At 49.7% G+C, this 26,365-nt stretch overlaps 1 protein-coding gene across 2 annotated transcripts; it reads right to left on the bottom strand.

The window, feature by feature from the left end:
* Nucleotides 1–68: 68 nt before the first annotated feature.
* On the bottom strand, nt 69–25,599 carry ST8SIA2 (ST8 alpha-N-acetyl-neuraminide alpha-2,8-sialyltransferase 2). 2 transcript variants are annotated; one of them, XM_010717503.4, is made up of 6 exons: nt 25,370–25,599; nt 14,157–14,219; nt 12,157–12,285; nt 11,233–11,490; nt 9,248–9,541; nt 69–2,445 (listed from the first exon to the last, which is right to left on the bottom strand). In XM_010717503.4, exons 1-6 carry the CDS (start codon nt 25,465–25,467, stop codon nt 2,160–2,162), a joined length of 1,128 nt encoding a protein of 375 aa, XP_010715805.1. In that variant the 5' UTR covers nt 25,468–25,599; the 3' UTR covers nt 69–2,159. The 2 variants fall into 2 exon arrangements, with proteins under 2 accessions (XP_010715805.1, XP_010715806.1); XM_010717504.4 differs by lacking the exon at nt 14,157–14,219 and having other exon boundaries at nt 25,370–25,597.
* Nucleotides 25,600–26,365: the final 766 nt, after the last annotated feature.

The following is a 26,365-nucleotide window of genomic DNA, read 5'->3' as shown; positions in this document are numbered from 1 at the left end:
TCTCCCTATTTAACTGGGGAGGGTATTTTATGCTCTTACCCCATCAATACATCACAACTGCACATCTGTTTCATTTCTTGTATTTTTATTCAAAAAGAAGGTTTGCTAACAGCGATCAGTACCATGGCCCAGGCCCCTCCATACAACAGCTGACTTCAGCAGTCCTGGGCCTTCATCTCCATCCCTGCCTCCTCCGTACCAAACCAGGGAGTTCACAACCACTCCTGAATCACGGGATGCTCCTCGTCACTTCAGATGGCTTCCACCTTGCAATTTCGCTCTTTGCCTCCTCCTGTCTCAGGAAACCTCAGCAGCTTAAACAGAGGTTCACAGCCAGATTTAGCTTTATCCTGTCACTAAACTCAATAAAAAGAAAGTTAAAAAAAACAAAAACCCAACAACCTAAACAGGTTTAAAAAGCATACATAAAATCAATCATTTTCTGGAGTTGGAAAGAAACGTTCCCCGGTGGCAGATTAGCCCACATTTATCCACTATAAAGTTGCTTACACCTTAATCTTCGGCATCTTCATCTGACACTAATTAGCAGGCTGGAGGTTCCTATGGGCATCATACTGTCTACATCCCAAAACATGAAAGAGAGCTCTTCCTTTTACCACTTGAAGCACTTTGCTTTTAAAGAAACAATATCAAGTATACCAGACCCAGGAGGTACGTTTCTTAAACTTCAAAACCACAGTGGTATTAGGAGGCACAAAGGTGCAGAAAACTTGCCAGGAAAGCACTGCAACACACGCCCAGGGCTCGGCTGTGCAACGTTATTTGCTCACACACAAATTAAACCCAAACTGCACTCACTGAACCCTGGGCCCACCTGCACTCTGGCACCCGTTGCTAATTAGGAGATGAATTGAGGAGGCTATAGAAACAGAAAATTAAATGGGCTAATCAGACCAATGTAGTTGCTTCCCACAAAAAAAAAGAACCCCAAATTTACAGAAAAGCCAATGTGTGATTGTAAGAACTTTTTCATATTTAGGGACTCTCAGAAAAGCACGGGAAAAGATTAATTACTTCTTTGACGTTCATTACTGTGCAAGCATCCCATTGAGATCCATCTGACATCCTATTTAACTGTTCGCAGCAACAACTAATTGGAGCTTGAAAGAAAGGCAAGAGCAGGACTCCAGGAACACAGCACAGTGTGCTAGCTCCTTGCAGGGAAGTGAAAATAAATTATTTAGACTTGACAAAGTCCCTTGAAGTCCTGCGGTCTTTCTACTTGGCTGGGTCTCAGGCCCATCGCTGATTTATCAGCAGTTATTTTCGGACGGGGAGAGAAGGCAGGCTGCTTAGCAGGTAGCTTTTGGGAATTTAGAGCTCGTCATACTTATGGTTTTCACGAGCCCTGGCAGATGTTGAGTGTCTTATACTAGAGCACAGTAAGACACTTCATACTAATGGTGTTGGTTTGCAGCATCAAACCTTCTTCCTGCCACATTCCAGCATCTCTGCTCCTTTATGCATTATTCTTTAGGAAAGGAAAACCCATCCTCAAAACTCACCCTCAGCATCCTCCTAACTGTTCACCCAGCTCATCCAGCGAAGGCTGCATCCCCCCAGGGCCACTCGCACGCCCACACCACTTGGAATGGGTCTGCGTGCCACTCTGCTGGGCACCAGGTCCTGCAGGGCAGGAGATGGGTCCTGCTTGGTGCTTCTGAGCTGTGAGAGCCGCCAACAAACCTTCCCTGCCCACCCCGCTCCCTGCCCCTTCCCTCCCCGAGCACGGAGCCAAGAACGTGCCGGCAGCGGCGCTCTTGGCCGAACAAACTAACTACCAACCTCGGACCAGTCACGACAAACGGCTGAACGTCTACCCATCACCTAACATACCCTCAAAAACCAAGGTCACCATCACACGTCATGGACGTAGATCGAACGCCTGGCCCAGCCCAGCAAACCCAAGGTTTCACCCAGGCTGGCCCCTCCAGATGCTCACGCGTGTCTCCTACCCGTTCCTTGGTGAAACACCGAACAGTTATAATACTCAGGTCAATATATATAGGTACCACGTATATATATTTGTGCCGCTGCTCTGCGCATTAACAAAGACACCCAACCCCACTGGGCTCCTTTCTGCCCCCTCCCCGTCCTGCCCCGGTTGTGCAGCCTGCAGGATCGCAGCCGGGGCCGCCCTACGTGTCCCCCTCGCATTCCCCTACAGTCAGCTTCAAGGCTCCCTGCTGGTGCAGAGTCTTTAAGGCTTTGAACTCCAAGGGCATGGTGTGCGGGCTGGCCTGCGAGGTGTAGCCGTACTTCAGGCTGTCATAGTAGTGGTACTTGACTGGCTGCTGGTTCTGGTCCAGGGGGAATGGCCAAAAGCCGTAGAGATGGATGCGGTTGCAGAAACGAGTGGCCAAGGTGTACATGAGGAGGCCAGTGGTGGGTCGCTTGATGTGCACCTTGTTGGTCAGCCAGTACCTGCAAGGGAAGAGCAGAGAGCCTGTCATCCCCCTGCAGCCAAAGCTTGTGTCTCTCACTTTTTTTCTGTGACTGAGATATATTGGTGATTCAAAGTGAGAGGTTTCTGACTAGCAGAAGAGTTCTCCATGCCAAGAAAGCCTCTCTAGGGGTTGGTTCATGAATAAGCATCTCCTGCTCTCTGTCTGGCGGTTACATCACGCGTGTTGCTATGGCATTGAAGCATCTCACGTCTTGGCAATCCTTTATGAAAAACAAATTGCTTGCAACGCTGGCCTTCAGTACTTCAGCCTACAATTATCTTCCAATCAACCCAGGAGATCGATACCACCGAGCAAACCATCCTTACGTCAAGTAGACTCCAGCAGCCCCTTCCTTGAAGCAGACACTCACACACACACAGCTGACAGTTTTCATTGATGAACGAAGATTTACTGACAGTAAACACAACAGGGCTGCAAAAACGTTTGCCTTTGAATAAAGGGTCAGCTGGCTGAGAGAGCTCAAGCACACCGCCGTGCTCCTGTTATACCCAGCCACTGCTCTGCAATCCTGTGTCAAAATACATCACCACAATGCACAAAGTCAGTCCATGAAATATGCAATAGGGCATACCGCAATACACCTGCCTACCACGATACACCACATGCCACAGAGATCAGATGAACTCACTTGCAAACTACGCTAGTTTTTATGAGGGATGGCCAAAAGAAAGGGGGAAGGAGGCATCCCATAGCAATGCATGAGCAGAAATAGCATCAGCAGTAGCATTTTGGGATGCTGATAAAAGTTACTGCAGTATCAGCATCCCTGTACTACAAAGTGTCCAGTGCCAGTGCTTTACTGCATGGACAATTTGTCCAGTTTGCTCAGCAGGAAAGCACTGTCAGATGAGGAAATACAGAATGGAGAAAGTTTGGGGTGGTGGAAGAGGTCCCCAGGCATGTTCCTTCCTCACAAAATATGTGTGACGCCGCCACTGCCTGTCTGAGCCTTCACCACGGGGTCTGCCAGCAGATTACTTATGATGGGTATTTCAAAGGGACTCGGTGCAGGAGATTGAGCACGGAATGCATCTCACTCCTCATTCACACTTCCTGCTGGGCTCCCCAGGGTCTGGGGCTCAGACAGCGGGAACCCACGGGAGAGCAGAGCCATAATCCTGCAAATTAGCTTTTCACAAAAGCCATTAAAATTTAGCAACCAAGGCACAAAATGTACTCGTTTGTTCTCTAGATAAGAGCTAGATAAGAGGAAAATTGACTTTTCTGGTGAATCAAATTCCAGAGGCAAGGGCGGGGGACAGCAGAGTTCATAGGGGTCTAACACCCCAGGGCTGGCCAATAATGGGTATGGTGTTTTAGGATGGAGGTCCTCCTCACCTATCTCTCTCTCCTCAGCATCCAGCATGAAAGAGGAAAAAAATACTAGAGGGAACAAACACAATACCTAGCCCCAAGGATTGAGCTATGGGGCAGCCAAGGCTGCAGCGGTGCTGAGGTCACCTTAACCCACAGGTGGATGAGAGATTCCTTGATTGCTTTCAAGGTAATCACACCAGACTCCTGATGTCTGCAGAGAAAGGGAGGATATCACAGCCACTTAGCACTGAATTAGGGTACAGAAGGCAGCAGGGAAGCCACTTGGGAAGAGCTGTCCTGTCAGTGGGCCTGCTTTGGGGGAAGACACAAACCACCACTGCACTTACATATGATGCCCATGGGACATCTCACTTCACCATCACCACCTGAAGCGTATTAACAATGACAAAAAGGATTGGGGGCAACCTCAGAAGAGCCCCACTAACAAACGTGCACAACTAGCATCGAAAGCAGTTCTAACACAACAACCCAAAGCACACATGGCAGCTGAACACTCCAAACTTTCCAACAACATCAGGGTAGGGACCAACTCAGATGCTTAGAATGAAAAGAATGGATGCCATACATAACACACAATGGCCAAACCACACCACAGACCACATCACAGCATTTGCAATTTGTCTCTTAAACAATGAAGGTGGGAAACCCTCCAGTGATGTTTGGGGAATATTTTTTAACAACCCATTTGCGATGGGGTGTAAGAGCTATGCAGGAAGATCTCATCTTCCCACCACTAGCCAATGGAGACAGTGGCCACATTCCCAGTATAGCGGAGAACAGCTGGGGATGGAAATAAAACCTAATTAATTTTGTAAATCCAAATGAGGTTGTCTGGGCGCACATGGGATGCTGTGTCAACAGCGCACCTTTAATATGTGAGGTCCAGGATTTTAATTAGGAGGAAAGATAATCTTGAAGCAGGCAGTAATTATTTTTCAAATTGGCTACACCAATCACCATAACTATTAATTGCAACATTTTATGGAAAGAGACAGCAATTAAAAGGGAAGAGCAAAGAGCAGTCCTAAAACTCAATATCTCCTTTCTCAGAGCCCTTGCCCACGTACTGACCTCCTTCAGAACCAGTGTAAATAAACCCCAGGGGTGCGAGCAGCTCTGGAGGTGGTCGGGCACCTGAGTGGGATGCAGCCATGAGCAGGAAGCTGAGTGCTGCCAGGCAGAAATTGCCTGAGACAGCTCTTGTTGGAGGATCATGATAATGACAGATGGGAAATGCCACCACAATCATCGAGGCCATCTTTTGTAAGGAAGCAAGCTAGACATGGGCCCGAGTACCTGAACTAATACTTGATGGCAGCTAAGGACGGAGGCTCCAGAGTGAGCAGCTCAGAGTACTGTGCTAGTGGGTGGGTGCATCCCAATGCATCCAAGAAAACCCTTGGGTAATGTGCTCTCTACAGGCGAGGGTTAAATTACAGGATGAAAGAACTGAAAATCTATCGCACTGATAAAATGAGTAGAAGAAACCCAGGTCAATGAAGAAATCAAGTTTCAGCGGCCTCAGCTGCATTATTTCTTGATACAAATCAGAATAGCTGAAATAATGCAATTTCAGACCTTTTTATAACAGCTTACTTGTAGAAGTGCGATACAAACACAAGCTGTTGTGGAGGTGCTAGCCCCTGCCTGTCTGAAGCACGTTATCAGTCTGCCACACACATCTTGCTCCCATTAATGCTCATGAAAAGCTGTCTGAAGGCAGCTGGAGACAGCACCCTGAGGGCACCCTGTGCTCCCACTGCTGCATGCTAGGACCCACTGGTACCAGCAGGGAACAGCACAGAATGGAAATGATGCATGGAGCCAGGAGAGAGACCTATATCCTCCTGTTGGGCTGTGTGTCTAGTTTCCACCATTAGTTCCAGCAAAATAACCAAGAGCTGCATATAGGTCAGTGCTGGATGGGTAAAACAGCAGCTGACCCCCCTCAGGTCTTGTCCAGGAGTCCAAAAGCTGGACACGGGGTAGTGGTGGGCTTCATCTCCTAGTTGTGGTATTTGCAATGCCAGTTTTAGCACACAGGGTACTCAACACCCACAAGTTAAACCATTTCCACACAGACTGAACACAAGGAATGCAGCCGAAAAAGGATCATTCTGTTTCTTTCCCCCTTCCCTCCTGCACTTTTCCACTTCTTCCTACCAAGAAAAGCCTAAATCTTCTTCTTGATCAAAGGATCAAATCAAACGTCATGGGGACTATGTGTAAACACACATAGCTTGGATACAACGTGCCTTATTTCCTTGTGCAGAAGCAAGAACAATTGCTCACACAAGGGGTGGTAGTCTTCCATCCTGTTCCATTCACACACTTGTGAGTCATTACTTCCCCTCCTCGTGCACCCTGTAGCTGTCTGTGTCCCTCACTTGACACCACTGCCCTCAGCTAGGCTACCAGATAGGCACTGTCGGGATGCAGGCAAGGAGGGACCAGGGGAAGGTTTCCATCATGGCCAATGGATGGGAAAGGCAACCTCAGAGCACTCCCGTGCTAAAACCTCAAAGGCTTAGATGTTGTTTGGCTGTGAGACTCAGGGAGACATCTGAAGCAAAGATAAATCCACCTTTCATCCAACCAAGCTGGGTTTCTGAGGACAGGTGGCAGAGCTGTGCTATGGGAGCTATGGACTCCATGCAGGGCAGTCGCTGTCACGAAGCACACATGCAAGCTGTCAGGGCTGTTTGGCTGGCAAACCTAACGGGATAGCTGGAAGATTTATCGATTTTCTTCTTTCAAGAAGCTCTTAATAAAATCTTATGGGATTAGAACTGGTTACTGCCAAGAGACCCCTGTGATGGACACGGTGAGAAATGCTAGACTAGATAATACAAAGCAAACAGAAACGCGTCCACAAATTCTATTGCACAATAGTCAGACCTCCAGATACAATTCTTCTCTCTGCCTCCTGCATTTCATGTTATTTCTCTAACAAAAGCTGCCTGGCAATAGGGATTACAAGGCTTTTTGGAGACATTAGCAGATGTCTCCTAACAGGCTCACCTGCTTCCCTGCCAGAAGACGAGTGCTGTACTTGCTGGGTGTGTTGCTCAGGAGACATTTTAGAGAACCTCTTAGAATTGAGTCACACACCCCAAAATGCATGGCAACGACACTGGAAACAGGCACCTTTGCTAGTGACTCTGCTTCGTTGCTTTCATGGTTTGCTTCTGAGCTCCTCCATCGAAATGCCGATGGCTTTCCCCATTACTGGCAGGCAGGGAGCAGAGCTGGTGAGTTTAACAGTGTGAAAAATGCCTCGGTCCTACAGCACAGTTATCCAGAAGCATCAGCACAAAAGCTATCAGCAAACATTTAAGATACCAGCAGAGCTAGGAAGGTGATGTCTCAAATGGTGCTGTAAAGAAAACAGAAAACAAATGCTTTCTATTTATCTCAGCAATGCACTCTCTACAAGTGCCCCAAATGCACTGCAAATTATAGGAAGAAGTGTTTGATTACCACTGGAACGCATTCTGGTTTGGGGGAGAGCAGAGCAGGACAATAAGCACTGTGGTTCAAGGAGGAGTCAAGAACTCACAAATGTATTTCACTGGAAGTGAAGGAAGAAGAGTAAAGGCAAAGCTTTTGTGGCTGAATTGAAGTTGGCTGAGATAAGGTTAGTCTTTGTACAAAGTGCTATTTCTACAAGAAATAATAAAATATCTCAAAGAGTGTCTTAGCTGAAACACTTTCCCCATTCCTTTGTGATTTCCAAATCAACTTAAGGCAGATTATAAATCAAGGGCAACTTTACCCAGCAAAGGAAAAGGGACGGCGCTGGCACAGCAGCACAGGAGGAACATTGTAGGAACCGGGCAGTACCACAGAAGACAAATAAGTGAACTCCTAGTGATGCTGGTACTCCCACAGCCCAAACTACATCACAGGAATGATGCCAAATGGTCAAGACAACCCTATGGGTGCCTGAAAAACTTCCCAAGAGTATCAGCAGCCACCCTCAGCTGTGACCAGCTCACTCATTACTAACTGAATCACTCTTAAATCCATCCCAGAGCCCAAAGCTAAAGACACTGCACCAAAGAAAACATCAATACTGATACTACACTCAAAAGAGCCCTCTGCACCCCAGCCTTGGAGGTCCCACATGAGGACAATGTGGTGCCAGCCAGGAGCACACCAGGATGGTGCCAAGAGATGAGCAGCTTTGGGGGTTCCTCTGCCTCCATGGGAAAGCAGTGCCCAGCCCTTGCCAGCCCTGCAGAGCTTCCTGCGGGACATTCCTGGCACCAGGAGGGTTTGCCAGCACAGGATTAGCAGCCTGTTGATTTAAAGGACTTATTACAGGAGCTTAATTCTATTTTGATAGATGAAAGTAAGTCAATTACAGCTAGGAATAGCTCTGAATTTGGGTCGTTTTCCCCCCTTTTCTGTGAGCACAACATTGTTGCCCTTCTTTCTTTACCTCAAAGCCAGAATCTTCTGTAAAAAGCCTCTGAGGCCCGAAGAAATCTCAAACAGAAGCACTTGAGGGCAGACCCAACTTTTCTCACTCCTTGTTGCTGCCTGGGATTGACCAGAGCCTTTTGGCTGGCTTGTGCTGGGGACAACCCTAAGAGCACCCCCCAGTGCCTTTCAAGTTCAAAGAACAGAATGGGTTGTAAGGGACTTTGAAGGTCATCTAGTTCCAAAACCTCTACTGCAGACAGGGTTGCCATCCACTAGATCAGGATGCCTTGGAAGTTCATTTAAGATGAACAATGCAATTAGCACTATCACAGGTACCCATGGGCTACTCAGGAACTTCTGAGCTTCTTATTCACTTCCCTCATTGTCTCTCCCCCCCTATGAGCTCCCTGGTACAAAGGAGCTAAGTGAGATTTCCACACATGCCTCAGGCACAAGCTGACAAACTTTGTCACCAGCTCAGCTGGCCACCACACTCGTTTCTCTTAGCAGAGTCCTAGCTGTGGGTTGAGGAGTTGTTGTGACGATATCCAGGCTTACAGCCAGCAAAGCACAGGCAGATTTAGAATCACAGAATGAAAAAGGTTGGAAAAGACCTCTAAGATCATCTAGTCCAACTGTCAACCCACTCCCACCATGGCTGTTAACCACATCCCTCACTGCCACATCGCCACGGTTCTTGAACACCTCCAGGGATGGTGACGCCACCACCTCCCTGGGCAGCTGTGCAGTCCCAACCACTCTTTATGAGAAAAGAATTTTCTTAGTACCCAACCTGGATATTTAGGCTTGCCCTGTTGCATAGCCAGAAGACATTATATTCATAGAGCAGAGCAAGGGTCCTGCTTGCAAAGCAGTCTCCAGCCCACATTGAGCGACCAGATTCTACTTAAGGGAGCACAAATGCAGTGACTGCTCTCCTGCTGGGGAAGCTCACAAAACCCCAGCTCTGAGCACCTCGACCACGTTCTCACCCTCGGACGGCGTGCAGCAGGCGCAGTGAGGGGTAGGCAGTCCTGACGTTGATGCGGTGTTTCAGGATGAGCTCGTTAACCCACTCCACGCGCTCCTTGCCCCCCTTGGCCATGAAGGCAGGGATCCAGAGGATGCTGCCGTTGAGGCTGTGCAGGCGCTGCAGCAGCTTCTCCCGCCACGTCTCATTCACCAGGTCCTCGAAGGCTCTCTGGATGACCGATGGGTTCATGGTCACCAGGTCCGTTTTCGTGCCCACATCCTGCGAGTACTCCTGAACAGGAGCCAGGTTGCACCTGCAAGTGGAAATACCAAACAGCCCTTAGTGACAGAGTGCACTGACAAGTGTCGCGATGGGTTGATGCTAAAAGCCAGAGCAGTGACAGATGTGTCTGTTTGCTCTCACTTTTGGAAGGTGGCAGAGGGAGAATGAGGTCTTGCAATGAATTAGAGAGGCTCTCACCTGGAAACACTGAGCCATCCTACCATCAGGTTATCATTCCTCAATGCACCAAGATGTGTGTGCACATGTCTCTGGGCAGCACTAACAATGCACGTAGCTGGTGGGTGCGTTTACATGGGTTTGTATCTCTCCTGGTGCCGTTCGAAAATAAAACATAGCGACAAACCTTCCCGGTTTGCTGCCACAGCAGGTTTGAGATGAAATGGCTTTTCCCATGTGGCAGCAGCTTGTGGTCAGGTGGGACACACAGCACAGAGAGCTGACAGTGCCCCAAACACCAGCCAGAAACCATTACCTGCTCATGCACAGGAGCAGGGCTTAGTTCCTGCAGCCTCCCTTCTCTCCAGGAATAGCAATGTGACACCCACAGCCCTTAGCCTGAACCCTGCTAGAGTAACATTATCCTGAGCCCCTTCTTCCCTGCTGCCAGCGAGTCTCTGCTCACAGCAGCCTCGGTGGCACCAGCAGTGACAATGACACCGGCGGGTGATGGTGCCAGGATGTGGGCTGATGGACACTGTGACCTTCAAAAGCCAATTGCATTCTGTCATTTTAATAGTTGTCCCTTTGGGGCTCTACAAGCCTGGGGGGGCTACGAGGGATGAGGATGGAAGAGCAGTGGGATAAGCCGCCAGCAACCCCTCCTCCATTATATGGGGTTTTGTGCACCATGCTGTGCTCTCCAGAGAAGTTACAGTAGTTAACAAGCAGGAAATGCATCCTAACCATCTGTCTCCATAATCAGCCATTACTGCTCTTTTCCCCACTTTACAGCTGGAGAAACAGAAAGAAAACCAAGCAAGTGGCATGCTGGGCCTGGAGCCCATCTGACCCGCTCACTGCAGGAGTCAAATGGCTGAAAATAAACAGAACTGTGTGCTGGACTGAGCCCGCTATGGGCATTGCCCACCAGGTTATATGGCAGAGGAGACATCACTCAATATCCCAATCCTATCCCAATTCTCAGTACAACTTTTCTCATGCAGTTTTGCTGCCTGACACGAAACCACCTCCCTGAACTTCGCCAGAGCTGGAGTAAGTGATTTGCTCCCTTGCTCAGGTTATATTTAAGGGTGCAGCTGACACGGCCCCATCCCCCATGGGCAGAAGGCAGCAGCTGGCTCTAAGCAGGGGCATAGGGGACATTATCCTCACCCCTATGTCACACAGGGACTGACTCTGTGAGCTGCTGATAGATTGGGCTGTCCTCATAATAGACTTGTCAGAAAGCAAAAGTCTGCACGCCCATAAATCATCCATGGGCTTCCGCAGCTGAGGGATGTGCATGGGTGCTGGGGATGGGAGAGCAAGCGTGCTCTTCTTCTCTGCTTTGAGCATCTTCTGGAGGAGATGGGGTGGGCATGGGGACCCACCACCGCAGGCCCATGGGGCACTGTGTCTGCAGGGACGCCAGCACCAGGAGCAGAGGCACTGAAGCATGGTGTTGGCATGGGTAAACTTTACGCTTGCACCTCCCCAAGACCCCAAAACCCCACGCTCCGCATGCAGCACGACGTGCCCTACCTGATGACAAAGCTGTGTGTGTCAATCTCAGGGCCACAGCCGCTGCCCAGCAGCACCCCTGAGTTGCCTACGATGGCACAGGAGGGGAACTGCTTGCCCTTGAGGGGCGAGGTGCGGGGCAGCAGCTCATACAGGTTCTGTGAGACGTTCATGGTGCTGTCCCTGTCAAAGACGTAGTGGATGATGTCCCCGGGCTTCAGTGTCCCCTTCAGCACGGAAATGTCCTTCTCTGCATCCAGGAACTTCAAGATCTGTTTCCTGAGGACATGGAAGAAATGGCCCCATCAGGTGATGTACAGAGATCATGAAATCACTAAGATTGGAAAAGACCACTAAGGTCTCCCAGTCCAACCATCAACCCACCCCCACCATTCCCACTGACCACGTCTCTCAGTACCACGTCTCAACTGTTCTTGAACACTTCCAGGGCCAGTGACTCCATCACCTCCCTGGGCAGCCTGTGCCACTGCATCACCATTCTTTCTGAGAAGAATTTTTTTCCTAATATCCAATCTGATAATTTGGGTAATATGGAAGATGGCCTCTTGCTTCCCATTTGCCCTCCAGGAACAGCATGCAAACAGCTAGCTCCAACTGGATGCTCTCTTCTGCCCCACCCAGCCCCTCCAGTGGGTGTTCCCCCATTGCTGGGGTTTCTGCATCCACCCTGGGCAGATCAGTAGCACCCCAGTAGCACCTGGTTGGGAACCGGGGCTCGAGCTCCATGTTTCATGGCTGCAAGGCCAGCTGGTTTAGCCAGAAACTCATTTCCAAGCGATTGCTTACAGATATGAAGTCTAGCTCAGCAGGAGATAAGCTTTTTATTTCTTCCTTGACTTCTTTAGATGATATACAGAGGCAATTTGCCAGCTTGCACTGGAGAGGACCAGATCTGTCTCTTGTCCTATAGGTAATTACCAGTACCTGATCTTCAAAGAGAGTGTCTGGTTGTGTCTCCATTTGGATGAGGCTGGTTTAATGTTGTGCTTAATGCTTTCATTACTTCTGTCAACAACAGCTGGAGATGAAGAGTCATTTATTACTACTTCAGCTCTAGAGAAAAGAGAGATGGAGGGAGAGAGACAGGATCCGTTAGCATCCCAATGGCATTTCTAATCACTGTCTGAGCCTGTAGCTGCTGGAATTCAAACTTCATCAGAAAAGCAAAATGGTAGTTATTACCCAAACAAGAACTGAAAGCCTGTTTGTATTCTGCTACACTCAAGCAGACACAAATCCTTAAATTCCTGCTTGCTCACATGAACACAGACCTACAAGTTTACATAAAACACAATCACAGATGTCGGGCTGGAGAAACGCATGCACATGGAAGCAGGAGCTCTGCAGGCAGGCTGAGACGCAGAACCCCAGACTTCACCGAGAGATTGGTTGTGCCCCAAAGCACAGCCTGCTCAGCTCCAGGCTAAAAACCTCATGAGAGAAGTGCAACCTGCAGTCCACCCAAGGGGGAAATGAGTTTAATTGAGCTGCTGGGTCTGCTTGTGAGATTGGATACGTGGAACCCAAATGGGGACGTTGGCTCGCAGATCACTTTTTTTTTTTTTCTCCTGTTGAAAAAGAACAGAAAGATTTCAGCATCCATACTGCCTGCTCCGTGCCCAGAAATGAGTGCGGGGATGAGGAACAGCCAGATAAACTCCCGCTGTGGTTTCGAGATGATCACTGGGAGACCCCAGCTTTTAATCCCTGCTCTAAGAGGCAAACGAGCCCCAGCACTTCAGTGCAATTTACATCAAATGGCATAAATTAAAGGAGCCTCTGCATATTTGATTCCAGCCAGCCCTCCAAAGAGAATTCCCAAGCACCTCATCAAGAAGCTGCGCATGTGTCCGCAGCCCCGAAAAAGCCTTCGCACTTCAGAGCACTCTGAAAAACACACAGCCAGAAGCACTCGCTACCAGCTGAAGGGAATCTCCCTCTGTAGTGCAAAGGGCTTCTTCCAGCTGGGGAATGGTCTCTAAATATGCTGATAAAAGGCAGGTGAAGCCCAGGGAGGGAAAAGAAGAGGACATGGGGCAGAGCTGGTGGCCTGGGCTCATGGCAATGCGTAGCTCCTGGGAGCACATCTCCAGCCCTCAGAAGGTGCTCCTGGGGGACACTGTGGCTCCAAGTATGTAACGCTGCAGAAAGGAAAGGAAATGTGTTCATAAAGGCTGTTTATAAAGGCTGGCTGCCAGAGTGTCGGTGTGAGCTTGTACATACCAACACTACGGACCTTCTCTGGAGGCTGTTTCCCACTCTTGCATTTTGCCACACCATCTCGTGCCTTGCAAAAAATTACTACGAGGTGTCAGTGTCAAAATCTTAAAGGAAACGAGTAAAGAAATCTTGGGAATAACAATTTTTTTGGGTCTGTTTTCTGTGTTTTGATCACGCCTTGTGACGTCACCATGGAACAGCACTGCCCTGTCTTTCTTGAGTGGTGGCATTGAGCTTCGCAACCGCATCACTCGGTAAGGCTGGGATGACACAACATCATCATAACAATAACACAGACACAGAATGAAGCTGTGATGCCACGGAATGACTGCAATGGAGCAACGTTACCCAACTGCATTACGATAAAACCGAATGGAGTTCTGATGTCAAAGCAGCTCTCTCTCCCCTAATAGCACACAGTAAAACTACGCAAATGGCAACTCTATCACTGACTTATTTTCACAATAAGTAACTCTCCCATTCTCTCAATCACCACAACTTGCAGATCCTTGGTTATTTGCAAATGATTATTGCACTGAGCTAGGGGAGGAAGGGGGGAGAAACGATTAAGAAAATGCAAAGCAGAAGTGAAAAGAAACAGATACATTTGCTAAATAAGACCAGCACTATCCAGCAAAGAGGAGAAGCAGATTAATAGCTGCCTTACAGCAAAAACAAATGAACACAAAATCTAATTTACAAACCTATTAGATTTGCTATGTAAGCTGTTCACAGCTGATCTGATTGTACCTCTGCCTCCAGAACTCCTGCAAGACAAAGGAAATGCATTATTTATAAACCCAGCTCCTCTTTGCCAAGCATTGTTCAACAGTCAAGAGAACCTGCTCCAAAGGGCTCTGAGCTGAGGCAGGGCTCACACCCCACCCTCTCAGAATGGAGATGTCCTGATGCCTGCAAAGGGCTTTTCACACCCACTGTCACCACTGCCCTGCTGCAGCTGTAGAACTGTTACAGCAAAAACGCTCCTACCCAACCCAATGAACAACACCTGCGCTCTCTAACCAGCCATCAAAGACATCTGCTTTCTGCTGTCAAAGCAGCATGCAGCCCATAGGTTGCATTAGATGCATTTCTTCTTGTCTCTGTTTTTACAGATCGGGTGGGAGTAGTGCCCAGAGTTTTCCTCCACCTCTGTGTTGCCAAGGGATGTCCCTGTCCTACACTGAGGACCAACTGACCAACCCGGATGGGATTCCAGGTCATTCTCCTGGAGAACGCAAGCCATTCTCCATCACTGAAGACCACCCAGCATCTCCACTGTAGCCAAAATGAGCCGCTAGCCTCCTGGGAGACTTGCAGAGACCCTGTCCTCACCGTGCACCTCCTCCTGGTTTCCAAAGACCACACGAAGACCCAAGGCCCTGCTCCAGCTCCCTCTGATTCTACTGGTGCCCTGAAGCCCCCAGTCTCACATTTGGTGTAAGCAGGCTGGAGCTACGAGGCCAGCTCATTCACAAGCTGGGCTTGAGATCCTGAGTGCCACTGCCACGGAACGGCACGAGGAGGGCATCAAACCTCCCTGAGCAAAACAGTGCCAGTGGAAATCCCAAATTTCCAACACCAGGCACTGGACTGATGCTGTAACAAAGGATGGGTGGCACCAAGCCTCTTTAAAACCTGAGTCAATCATCCAACCCATCAATCCTCAGTTCAATGAATACAACCTCGTCCAGCATTTAGATGGCTGCAGAGCCCCTTCCTGATTCAGCTCACTAGTTTTTAACAGGTCACAAAGAACTCTTACCGTGTTTTCAGGTGATGCTCAGTGGCAGACACATTTCAACTGCCACGTACCCACTGCTCTGTTTTATTGTTTCCATTGTACAGATATCCACATGAACACGCTCATAAAAAGAACCAAATTGTTTTCCAGCAGAAATATTATTACCTGGAAATATATATCTTAATGAAAATGTATCTCAGGAGTATGTTATTTCTAGTAGAACTGAAAAGATCCCAAATGCATTAGACACAAATGAAATAGTGAGCATGACCATTTGGTAGCATTAAAAAGATTTTCAGGCTTGTGGGATGCGATGTAAACCCTTTAGTTAAGCTGAGTGCAGCCCTCAGCACTGCATAATGTGAAACCTTTGGAAATGCCACAGAGGTTGTCCCTTCTCTCCCTCCTGCAGAGACAATCTGTGGCCAAAGCCATTGAGATTCTCCCTCTGACACTCTCCTTTTCCCTTTGACAAACCTGAGAGCCAGTGAGCTGTTTCATTTTTTTTTGGTGTATCAAGGGAACAGCAGGACTAGCTTATTCCTAGAGCCTACTGGCATTTAACAAGCCTCTGCTTTAATGGGGTTCACCGCAGGGTGTGGGAGCAGGCAGGATTAGCGTGCAAACCACGCAGCCTTTCAGAGACATCTCCTCTGAAGGAGCCTTCCAAATGGGATTCACACTCCTTCACACTTGCTGTAAGAGAGATAGGGACTGGATTAAGGGCTTAGAAAAAGAAATGCTGCTCCCTGATAAGTTCTGGTTCACCATTTCTGTGAAAGGGGGCGGGAGGGAATCACAGAAATCAGGAAGCAGAGAAGACTTCTTAGCTCCATCCCATCCATGCTCTGTCATCATCAGGATCTGAAGCATCACAACGTATTATTCAAATGAATTTATCCAATCTAAGCTTCATGTGCCCTCAGTGACAGCCCCGTGCACGCTTCCTCCCAGAATTCCAGCAGGCTCTGGAGCTGCTGGATGCAGACAGATCAGCTGAGAGCCGTGGGATGAGGCACTGACACCCAAAAGGGCAAGGAAACGCTGCCTTCCTTCTGGGTATTTATAGGCTCTATATCCTATTACGACATGAAACTGCTGTCCTACATGAACATGGAAGGGACGGCTCATTGGTGCTGGAGTGAGCAGGGCTCTGCTAGCCAATGCCTGGCCCAGCAGCAGCGGGGTTGCTGTTGGCAGATACCTGAATGCTGGCAGTGATGCTGCTTCCTGCACCAGGCTTGGCTCCTCTTTCCAAACCACAGAGATACAGAGAGGTTGGGACATGGTACTTCCCTGAAGGTCCAGTCAATCCTAAAACTCTCCCATCCAAAACCAGCTGCTTTTCTGCCTTCTGTTCCTTCCTGCCCTATACTGCAACTTTGGGACACCTCCCCTACAATCTCCCTTTGCACTGAGCCATGATTGACACATGGAGGTATCCAGCTCAGCCCTCCAGTGGCTCAAAATGCCCGCAGTTCAGCCAAACACAATATTTTCCAGCGTCTGCCATAGCCTCCAACAAAGGCAAACCACCTGTACCACCTCACCATCCCATCTGGGAAGAGCCAAACATTAAGAAATGGAAGGCAGTAATTAAAGAGTCCTGTGTAAAACCAACCAACAAACAAACAAAGCCCATTTTATTACATCTCACTGACCTGAAGTTTCAAATCTCTTGGCATCAAAAGGCGAAGACCAACCTTGATTAAAATTGTACAGATAGGCATTGATTTTGAAAAGCTTTCTAGGGCTACACCGTGTTTAGATTGAATTACTTTATTAATCTAGTTGTTATCAGTTTGACTGTATAGCCAGTCCCACAAAATACCAACCTGCTCCCTAATCCTATTATTTACAAAACGCTCTTCTTTTGATTTCTGCTTGGGTGTTTTCCAGTGATAAGTCACGTCTATATGTGCTAATGCCATATTACTGGCTTACACCATCCTTTCTCATTTTTGCCTCGAGATTCTTCAAGCTGAATTTTGACTATCTAAGATATTATATAGGTCAAAAATTTCTGTGCTCAGTTGCAAAGTGACACTGATTCATATATCAGAGGATAAGAAAGAAAAATTATCTTATGATTCAGGCCCAAATTTTTCTTGGATAAAGAATTCTTGATATACCAGGTATGCAAAGACTTTTCTATTTTCTGTCAACGAATGGGTTGTTTAAGGTTTTTGTTTCCCTTCTCATCATTGTCCTCTTCTTAAATAATTCTATTAGTTGTTGCTCAGCACAGTTTGGTCTTGCTTTGAGCCATTTTGATACATGAAACTAGAGCTCCTCTGACTGAACAAGTAGGTCATACAGCCTCTTTGGGTGACTGGGTCTCCAACAGCAGGCTACACACACCCCTATGTGCAGGCATACAAATTTAAAAATGTGTTATCCATGGATATTTTATAAAGTCAACCTCTGGTTCCTTCTTATTTCCAGAACAGAATACACACGGGAAGCAGGCACAACATGCATGAATGGTCCAAGGACACAAGCAAATTCTGAGCACATAATGAGCTGCATTTGCACTTCTTGTAGAGCAAATGGTCTACTCTACCATGTTGGGTCACCTTCCCAACCTTGGGCAAGGCAGGTTACCCCAGCTCTCATCCATGGAAAACAGAGCTAGTAGCATCTACATGACCCACTGTGGGACTGTCAAACTAAATGCATTCATCCGAATTCCTCAGAAAGAGAGCTCAGAGTGCCTGCTCTCTCTGAGGAGTGTAAATGAGCAACACCCACTCATTGAGTCTTCACAGCCCTCACGTGTTAGGTGCACGTTATGATTTTGGGATGGTACTGGAGAAGTGGCTTGGCCAAAACCACATGGGTAACCCCATATGCATGCACAAAAGGCAGAACTGGCTGGCACCTGTGTGTCTCTCACGCTGGAGATCAGCTGCTTGCAGGCAACACCACCTGCCCACTCCCACGTTCCCCTCACTCCAGAAACACAGTTCTCAGGTTTGCTTCTCACCCACCTGCCTGCATCACACATCCTAACACTGGGATGTTTGGTATTTGCAGATCATTCCTGATGATATTTCAGCAGTTGCTGTTGAGGTTTTCAAGCCAGGGTGCGAAGGGGACTGGGACCTGCCAATGTGTGCCCTCCCATTGAGCAACGTTCCTCCTTAGGGATTAATTTGGAGAACATTTCTAAAGCATTTGCCTGCTAGGATGAAAGATCCCGCAATACATCTTGATGAGACATTTAAAATCTCACTTGGATGTGTTTAAAATCTCACTTGTTCATATTGTCACAGCTTGGCAGAGAGAGTGTCAAAAACTTCCTAAATATCAGGCGCTATTTTTGCAGCTCTAAGTTCCACTCTTTCTATCGAGTCATAAGAAGGCATTTCAGAGAGTGCCCGTGTCGGGGCATTCAGGAAAATCACAGAACCAGAGAACGGCTTGGGCTGGAAGGGACCTCCAAGATCATCGAGCTCCAACCCCCTGCCATGGTCTAGTTGCCCCCACCAGCTCAGGCTGCCCAGGGCCCTATTCAATGTGGCCTTGAGTACCCCCACGGAAGGGGCACCCACAGCTCTCTCTACAGCTGTGCCAGGGCCTCACCATCCTCCCAGTGAAAAATTTTCTTCTAACATTTAATCTAAATCACCCCTCTTTTAAAGCCATCTATCTACCCGTGTGGATGTCAGCCTCGTGAATCAGCCTCACTAATTTGGCTGCTCCCTCCCATGCCCCAGCTCCACCTGCATCACCCGCCCATCCCAGGGCCAGAAGGGATAAGGAATTGGAGGAGCATTGAAGCAGCCCCGCCTGCCAGCTCTGCACCAACTCTGGTGTAAATCAGTGCAGGGTTTGGCTCTCAGCTCTCAGCCTGGCTGCAAATCACTGTGTGCAATCACTGCCAGCATATGCCGAGGGCACAGGAATTGAGATGCATGAGTTTGCAAAACAGAGACACCTATTGCTTATTAGGGAATAAGCCAATTAGGCTGAAATGCTTACGTGACAAAACCAGCAAAGAGGCAGCAGGAAAGGCGCAGCTCCAAAGGTGAAAGGACACAAGATAGAGAAAGGGGATCCCTTTGGGGTAACCAGACCATCAGCACTAACCCCCCGTCTCACAGGCTCTATTCCCAGCCAGCACCAGCTCTCATGTCTGCACATGTCCATCATCGCACAATGCTCTTGTTTTGTCACTACTTACATGCTCACAGGGGTGACACGTCACATACTCTACTTCTCCCCATCCTGCATTCTGGCAGACCTTACTCCTTCATAGAATCACAGAATCACGAAGGTTGGAAAAGCCCACTAAGATCCTCAAGTCCAACCATCAACCCATCACACCGTGCCCACTGCCCATGTCCCTCAGTGTCACATATACCCTTTTCTTGAAAAGTTTCTCCAGCCACATTAATGAAATATCCAGCACAGGAAAAGCCACAGAAGCAGACAGAAAGGATCCAAAGAGGCCTTGAGATGAGAGCACTGTCTGTGGATTTCGATTTTTCCCTCCTGGAGAGGAGAAGAAAAATACCAAGAGTCCTCGAAAAGAGCTGAGAAAGACAAAAGTGTCACTGCTAAAATACCCATGTCTACACTATGCGTTCTTCCTGAGATCATTTTTTAAGCCAGCAGCGCTATTGGAAGCCACAAGCAGTAGAGCATCAGTCTTGCAGCAGATCCTGTCACCCTGTGCATTCATACCCTAAAAGAAATTCCAGTGACTCTTGTGGCATCTTCAGGACAAATAAAGAGCACATCAGAGGGTCTGTAGTCTCCAGGCTCGCTGGAATACTCAGCCTCTCATGTGGTTTCTTCCACTGTCAGCATCAGTGCTGAGGACCTTTCCTGGGCAGCAACATCCTCTTGGTGCTGCTCTTTTGTCCAAGCACCCTCAGTGTGACGTTGGGTACCAGGAGTGCAACTCAACTTGGGACATCAGAATGCACTGAGATGCTCATCAAAAGAGCACTCCAAAACCACACTGTGACAATACTGAGCTTTTAAAAGCAACCCAGCCTGTGTTAGATGGGCAGGACCGTGTGCTCAGCATGCAGGTGGCCAGACTTTAGCTTGTGTTTTTTTTGTGTGTGTGTTGTTTGCGATCCTCCCAGTGGATTTCTATATGCAATAACATGGACTCTGTTTGCAGCAGCAGAAAGAAGAAAGATTCCAGTGCTCCATTCTGGAAAGATCCTCTGAACCAGCAGCCAGCTCAATGAATCGAATGCCATGCAAACAGGAAACCTGTAAGCATTCAAGAGCAGGACCAGCAAAGTTACTGCACCCACAGTGCCATCAGCACTGCTGAACATGCTTCTCTCAAGGCCACCACCACCAAGGCTGTTCAGATATACAGTGGGATACAAAGAAAAAGGGCATTATAAGGATATATATTATAAGGTTATATATACACAATATAAGGTTCTGCTTTCTCTTCTTTTTTCCCCCGCTATTAAAATGCAAGGAGCAGAGCTGCTGACACCGTCTTGCTTTGCCACGGTGTCTGCTGAAGGACACCTTAAATTCTGCTCCCACAGTGAATTTGCTGGCCTAGGGAACTCCCTCCTTGCAAAAAGAAGCCAGGGAAAAAGCAAAACAATTGCTGCCTAGTATTGTGGTTTGGGCTTATTTCTTGCTGCTGAGGGTGACCCAGGTCCAGGGAAAGCAAATGATGGAGGCAATTAGAGGAAGCCTGTCTTCGAAACAACTGGTTTTTATAGCCTGCAGAAGTGTTTAAGTAGTTCTGGTCTCAGGGATGAGAAACCAAAACACTTGTAACCAGCAAGCCCAGGGAAAGGAGGGGCAGCTCCTGCGATATGCTCCTCTGGAAGATCAAAAGCACATTTGGCATGCAGGTAGGCAAAGATGAACAGATGTCCGAGCAGAATAACCACGGTTGCTGCAGGCATGTGAACACAGAATACAAGAAAAAAAAAGAAAACAGAGCCTTTTATCAGTGTCCAATTCCTTCTGGATTTAACTCATGCATTTGCAGGTGTAGTGAAAGGAAATAGAAAGCCCACTTGGGCAAGAGGGAAACTTGCAGCACTTGCTGGAGTGCGTTCTGTCGTGGTTACTGTGGTCGCTGGGGTGGTACTGAGCACGACTTGGAAGCTCTGCTGGGATGGAGCAAGGGGAGCTGTGCAACCAACCTAGAACCAGCTGCTGCAGCTATTGTCAGGAGAGCTGCAACCAAAGCCTACCCTGATATTTTCTTATTCAAATCACTACTCTGACATGGGTTTCACTTTCCAGCCTGAAAAAGCATGGAGCTTTTGTGAGAGTTCTGTCCTACCCAATGGACTCAAAGGCCTCTCTGCTGACTCCTGCAGAGGCAATGCTTCTCTGGGCCCACTCAGATCATTGGTGGTTCACGTGTGTAAGCGTGCAAAAACCAAGAATAGGCAGAATAGGGCGCTTTTTTTTCACCAAAACTTTGTAGTGTAGTGCAAGTCTCAGAGTGATGGTCAGACCAGGTGATCTCAGTGCTCTTTTCCAACCTTAGTGATCCTGTGACTTGTTACCAGATGCAGTAAATCACAGCCTGAAGGACCTAAGCAGGACGGTTCCACTGCCAAAAGCGTTGCATGACTGCAGCATGCTACAAGCACCCGCAGCAAATGCAGCACCGAGGGAGCAAAACCTCCCGGACAGGCAGGCGCTGGGACAGAGCAGACGATGAAAAAGCGGCCCTCTGGGGACATGCTTTGGGGCAGGGCAGCAACATGCAATTCTGCGGTTCCTCGCTTCAAAGAGCTGACAGAATTCCTTCTGTAATCAGGATGGGAAGGCACGCGGTTTGGGCTGGCAAAGAAAAGGTTGGCTCATTAAGTCCAACCCATTACCAAGTGTCAAGTGCTCCCTAAGATGGCTCACCGCTAATTTGAGAAGTCACCTGGTGGCAGCGGGTCACCAGCTCCCTCTACAGACAATCAGGACACAGCCGGACCCCCGCAGGACCGCGACGGCACACGCATAACAAAGAGTGCCTTTAAACTGGCATCGAGGAGCAGAATTTCGCGATAATTATCCCCACGGATGCCGAGCCCTTTGTCTTCGTCTGGCCCTCTCCTCCATCCCGGCTGTTGGGAGAACCGGCAGCGATCGCTTCGCGTTACCCAAAGCATCTCTTTTGTTTTCTTCGGGAGAAACAAAGAGGCGGAGAAGCGCAAGGAAACCCATCAGGCTGTAGGGAAAGTTCAGCAGCCGAACCGGGCGGCTTTTGGGGACCGAAGCGCCAACGACGCCGGCAACGTCTCGGCTTCACCGCATCCCTGCCAGCATCCCCCGCGAGTTGGGATGTGGGTGTCCGGATGGACGCAGGACTGGAGAACAGCACGTCCCCGGCACCGCCACGCTGCTGAGCGGCCATCCTTGCCCTCACCTCGTTGTTTCAGCGTCTCCGCCTGCAGGAAGGGCCGTGCGTAGCTGGAGGAGCAAAGCGGACTCTAACCACGTTCCTCAAACAGCTCTGCCAGGCAGAGCCTCGGCTCCGAGCCCCCTTCACCTGCGATGCTGGGAACTTGTCTGGGCAAACAGCACGAGATACATATATATATGGTCCTTTTGCCAGCAATATTACACTCTTACTTTGAACCTAATGAACATTTTGTTCTTTCTTTCTGAGACGTCTCAGTGTTCGTAGGTGAGAGAAAAACATTCCCCCTTCTCCTACCCTACAAGGCATATCCTTCCAAAGACAATCCAACTCGCAGGCAGGGGGCAGGGCACGTGTAAAAGTGGGCAAGCTGTTCTCTCTGCACAATAATTAGAGAGTGCCTCGATGCCAAGGAAAAGGAAGAAAAGAGTTGCACCTGCCTGCAGCCCCCAGCCCTGCGTGCCAGGGCCAGCTGCCTGCAATGGGGAGTGCAGAGCAAGACAATGAGCCATCATCCAAATAATCTCCACCTGGGGAAGGGCCGAGCAAAAGCCGGTAGTTTCCAAACATCTTTTGCACACTGAGAGCTCCTAGAAAACTTTGAGGTTCCTCTGCGCCATCATGCATATTTTGTCACACACACTTTTCACACAGTTCCCTTTGCCTACAACTCCTGCTTGCAAGCAATTCTGCTACCATGCGAGCCCAGAAGCTGGCTTTCCTACAGCCACAATCATTCAAGTTGGAAAAGACCTCTAAGATCACCCAGACCAATCACCAGCCCACCCCACCATGCCCACTGATCACGTCCTTCAGTGCCACATCTCCGTGGTTCTTCAGCACCTCCACAGACTGCAGACTCCACCACCTCCCTGCCCAGCCTAGTTCCAAAAAACCACAGCTGAAGCCCAGGAATGAACCACAGACCTTTAGATCTCCCCAGCATCACGCTGACCATCGCTGCACACAGGGATGAGCTGCATTTTGCACCAGGCTCCCCTGCTTAGAGCTTTGGGGTGTGCAATGATCACTGAGCAGCCCCTTGTGTAAATGGGGTGAAGGAGCTCAGACATGGAGCACATCTGGGATTTTTGATGAGCAATGGGGATAAAGAAATGCATGGGAAAAGAGAAGTAAGGAGCAAGTGTCAGTTTGTCTTGCTTTATGATTATTTCTTACTACAGCCGGGTCTCACCTTTGCTCTGTGTCCCAGCCCATGCTGTAGCTTGTCTACAAAACCAGCACGGGACTGATGCCCACTTATCAGAGGGCAGCAGATGTGGGGCAGCGCAGGGCTGAGCACTGCACAGGGCTGTGCACGTTGCCTCCTGCACTGGCAGAAGCGTGGTACTGAACGGGCTGCTCATTATTCCTCTGCAACTCCTCTGACCCTGTTGCTGTCGCTGCCGCTGAACTGTTTGGCAGCACTTCCTCAGAGAAGTACAGCAACAAACTCAGATGCCAGGGCTGGGAGATAAGCAGCCAGCAAACATCCAATTTCCATACAATGTACAGAACAGAGAGAAGAAAAAAAAATAAAAATAAAGAAAGCCACTCACTGGGAATCCCTAATGAACCAGGGGGAAAAGCAGGACGAGCAACTAACAAAACAGAATGGATTTTCAATAAGGGCACAGCAAGTTCTAGCGGACAGATCTAGCAGATAGGAGAGGAGAGAGAAGAAAGAGCCGAAGAAGGGAAAGGTGATGGGAAGAAAGCAATGGGATCAGAGCAGCCTGTCCGATGGGGAGGATGCTTCATAAGCATTTAATTTCCTTTATTATTATATAGATGGTGCCAGCTGATTGCAAAGCAATAATCCATCCCGCCTGGTAACCTACAGGCTGGATGCTTCTGGGCACTTCTTGCTTCTGTGGCACTGAGCACAACACAACAATGAAACAATGACAAACATCCCTGCCTTTCCTTTCTCTTTTCAGCCAAGTGCCAGGTATTTGTTTTGATATTGAACGGTGGAAATGCCACCCGCTCCTATGCAGAAAGAAGGACTCTGTGCCATCACAAGTGCCCCCCATGTTGCCGTGATTATTTGACTTGTTTTCTCACACTGCTGCAATGAGTTCCTCAGGTTAATGCAAATCCTCCTCTCCGTTCCTGTTCCTCTCACTCCCTAATTTCCTAACCAGCCTTCAGAGGTGGTACGGGGTGGGCAGGGCACTGCTCCTCTCCCTAGATTTTGGGGTTCCTTTCGTCTCTGCCATACAGAGGCACCGGGAAGGGCGATCACCCCCATCCCACATCGTGTACCCGCTCCATACCTCCTCGCTCCCCGGGCGAGTCCCGGCCCCAGCACGGCGGTCCTTCACCCATCGCCCGGTGCCGGCTCCACCACGCCCATCCGCCCGCTCCCCCGGGCTGCCACTCGCCCCTCCATCAGCCCGTCCACACCTGAGCGCTGCCCGCACCCGAAGCCCTCTCTCCGAGCCGCTATCCGCTCTAATACCTCCGAGCAGCCTGCTACCTGCCCGGTATCCCTACCCGGACCAGTGAAGGAACGAGCAGCCCTACCTGGACCGCTATTCAACGCCCCTAAGAGAAGCGGTGCGGCTCCAGTCGGGCTGACACCCCATTGTCCCTAACGGGACCGCCGGGTCCCGCTTCCCACCCGAACCGCGCTGCCCCACGCCGCCCGAACCGACCCCGCTCCCCGCCCGCTATCTCCGCGCTCCTTCCCACTTCTACGAGCGAGAAACCGGGAGAGCCGGAGACAAAGAAACTGTCCGGGCGCACCCCCCCTTCCCTCACCGCTCCTCCTCCTCCGGCACCCCTTCCCTCCGTCAATTTACCCGTTCTCCTCCTCGATCTCCGAGATGTCGGCGAAGATGAGGAAGCCGACGAGCAGCGTGAGCAAAGCCAGCGTCCAGCCCCGGCACGGCAGCGGCATGGCTCCCGGGCTGGGCCGCTCCGCGGGGTGCGGAGCTCGGCTCCGCGTCCCGGTTCGGCCCCACAGCCGCCGCCGCCCGGCGGGGCCGCTCCGCCCCTCGGCGCCCGCCGAGCTCCCGTCCCGCCCCGCCCGATGTGGGGAGGGGGAGGGCGCGGGGCTGAGCCGCTTCCCCCCAGCGGACAAAGTTTGCTGCCGCCCCGCACCGGGGGGAGCCCTCCGAAGGGCCGCCCCCAGCCCCGCGATGGGGTTTCGCCGCCCCTCCTCTGCGGGGTCGGAGGGGAACAATGCGAGATGGGCGCCTTTGCGTTTTTCTGCCGATAACGCGCGGCTTGTGGGATGAGAACCGCGTTGTAAATAAAGGTGGTTGAGAACTAATCACACCTGTCTATGTTGCTATTGATTCACATTTTGGTAACAACAGTTCTTCGCGCTCCATCAGTATTTAGCGCGCCGGCCTTGCCTTTACTCTGGAAATCTCAGGAGACTTCGGGCAGACAGAAATCACCGAGTAGAAACTGCTTCACAGCACCAGGGTGCATCCCTGGCAGCCCCAGCGAGCATCCTAACGCTGGGCTTGGCACTGAGAGAAAGGGCTGTGGTGCTTCTCGCTTTCTGCATAGAAAACATATGGAAATGGCCATTGGGAGGAAGGAGAACAGGTCTGGGACAAAGAACGGCCAAAACTGCACCAAAAGGTCCTTCCCCTGCAGGCCCGATGTCTGTTAGTGCCGCACCATCCACAGGGAGCAGAGGGTCAGGTAACGGCAGCCTGGCACAGCATCCCCAGAGCCCGGTGCGATGCTTTGGACCAGAAAGTTGCTGAGGACCAGGAAGGAGTTGTTGAAGTCCACGCACCGGTGGGCTGGAGAGGGGCGCGGCGGTTTTGTAATGCAGCAGA

The sequence above is a fragment of the Meleagris gallopavo genome, chromosome 12 (genome assembly GCF_905368555.1).
Source record: "Meleagris gallopavo chromosome 12, MGAL_WU_HG_1.1, whole genome shotgun sequence".
NCBI classification, from domain to species: Eukaryota; Metazoa; Chordata; class Aves; order Galliformes; family Phasianidae; genus Meleagris; species Meleagris gallopavo.
This window is presented reverse-complemented; position numbering and strand designations above follow the sequence as displayed.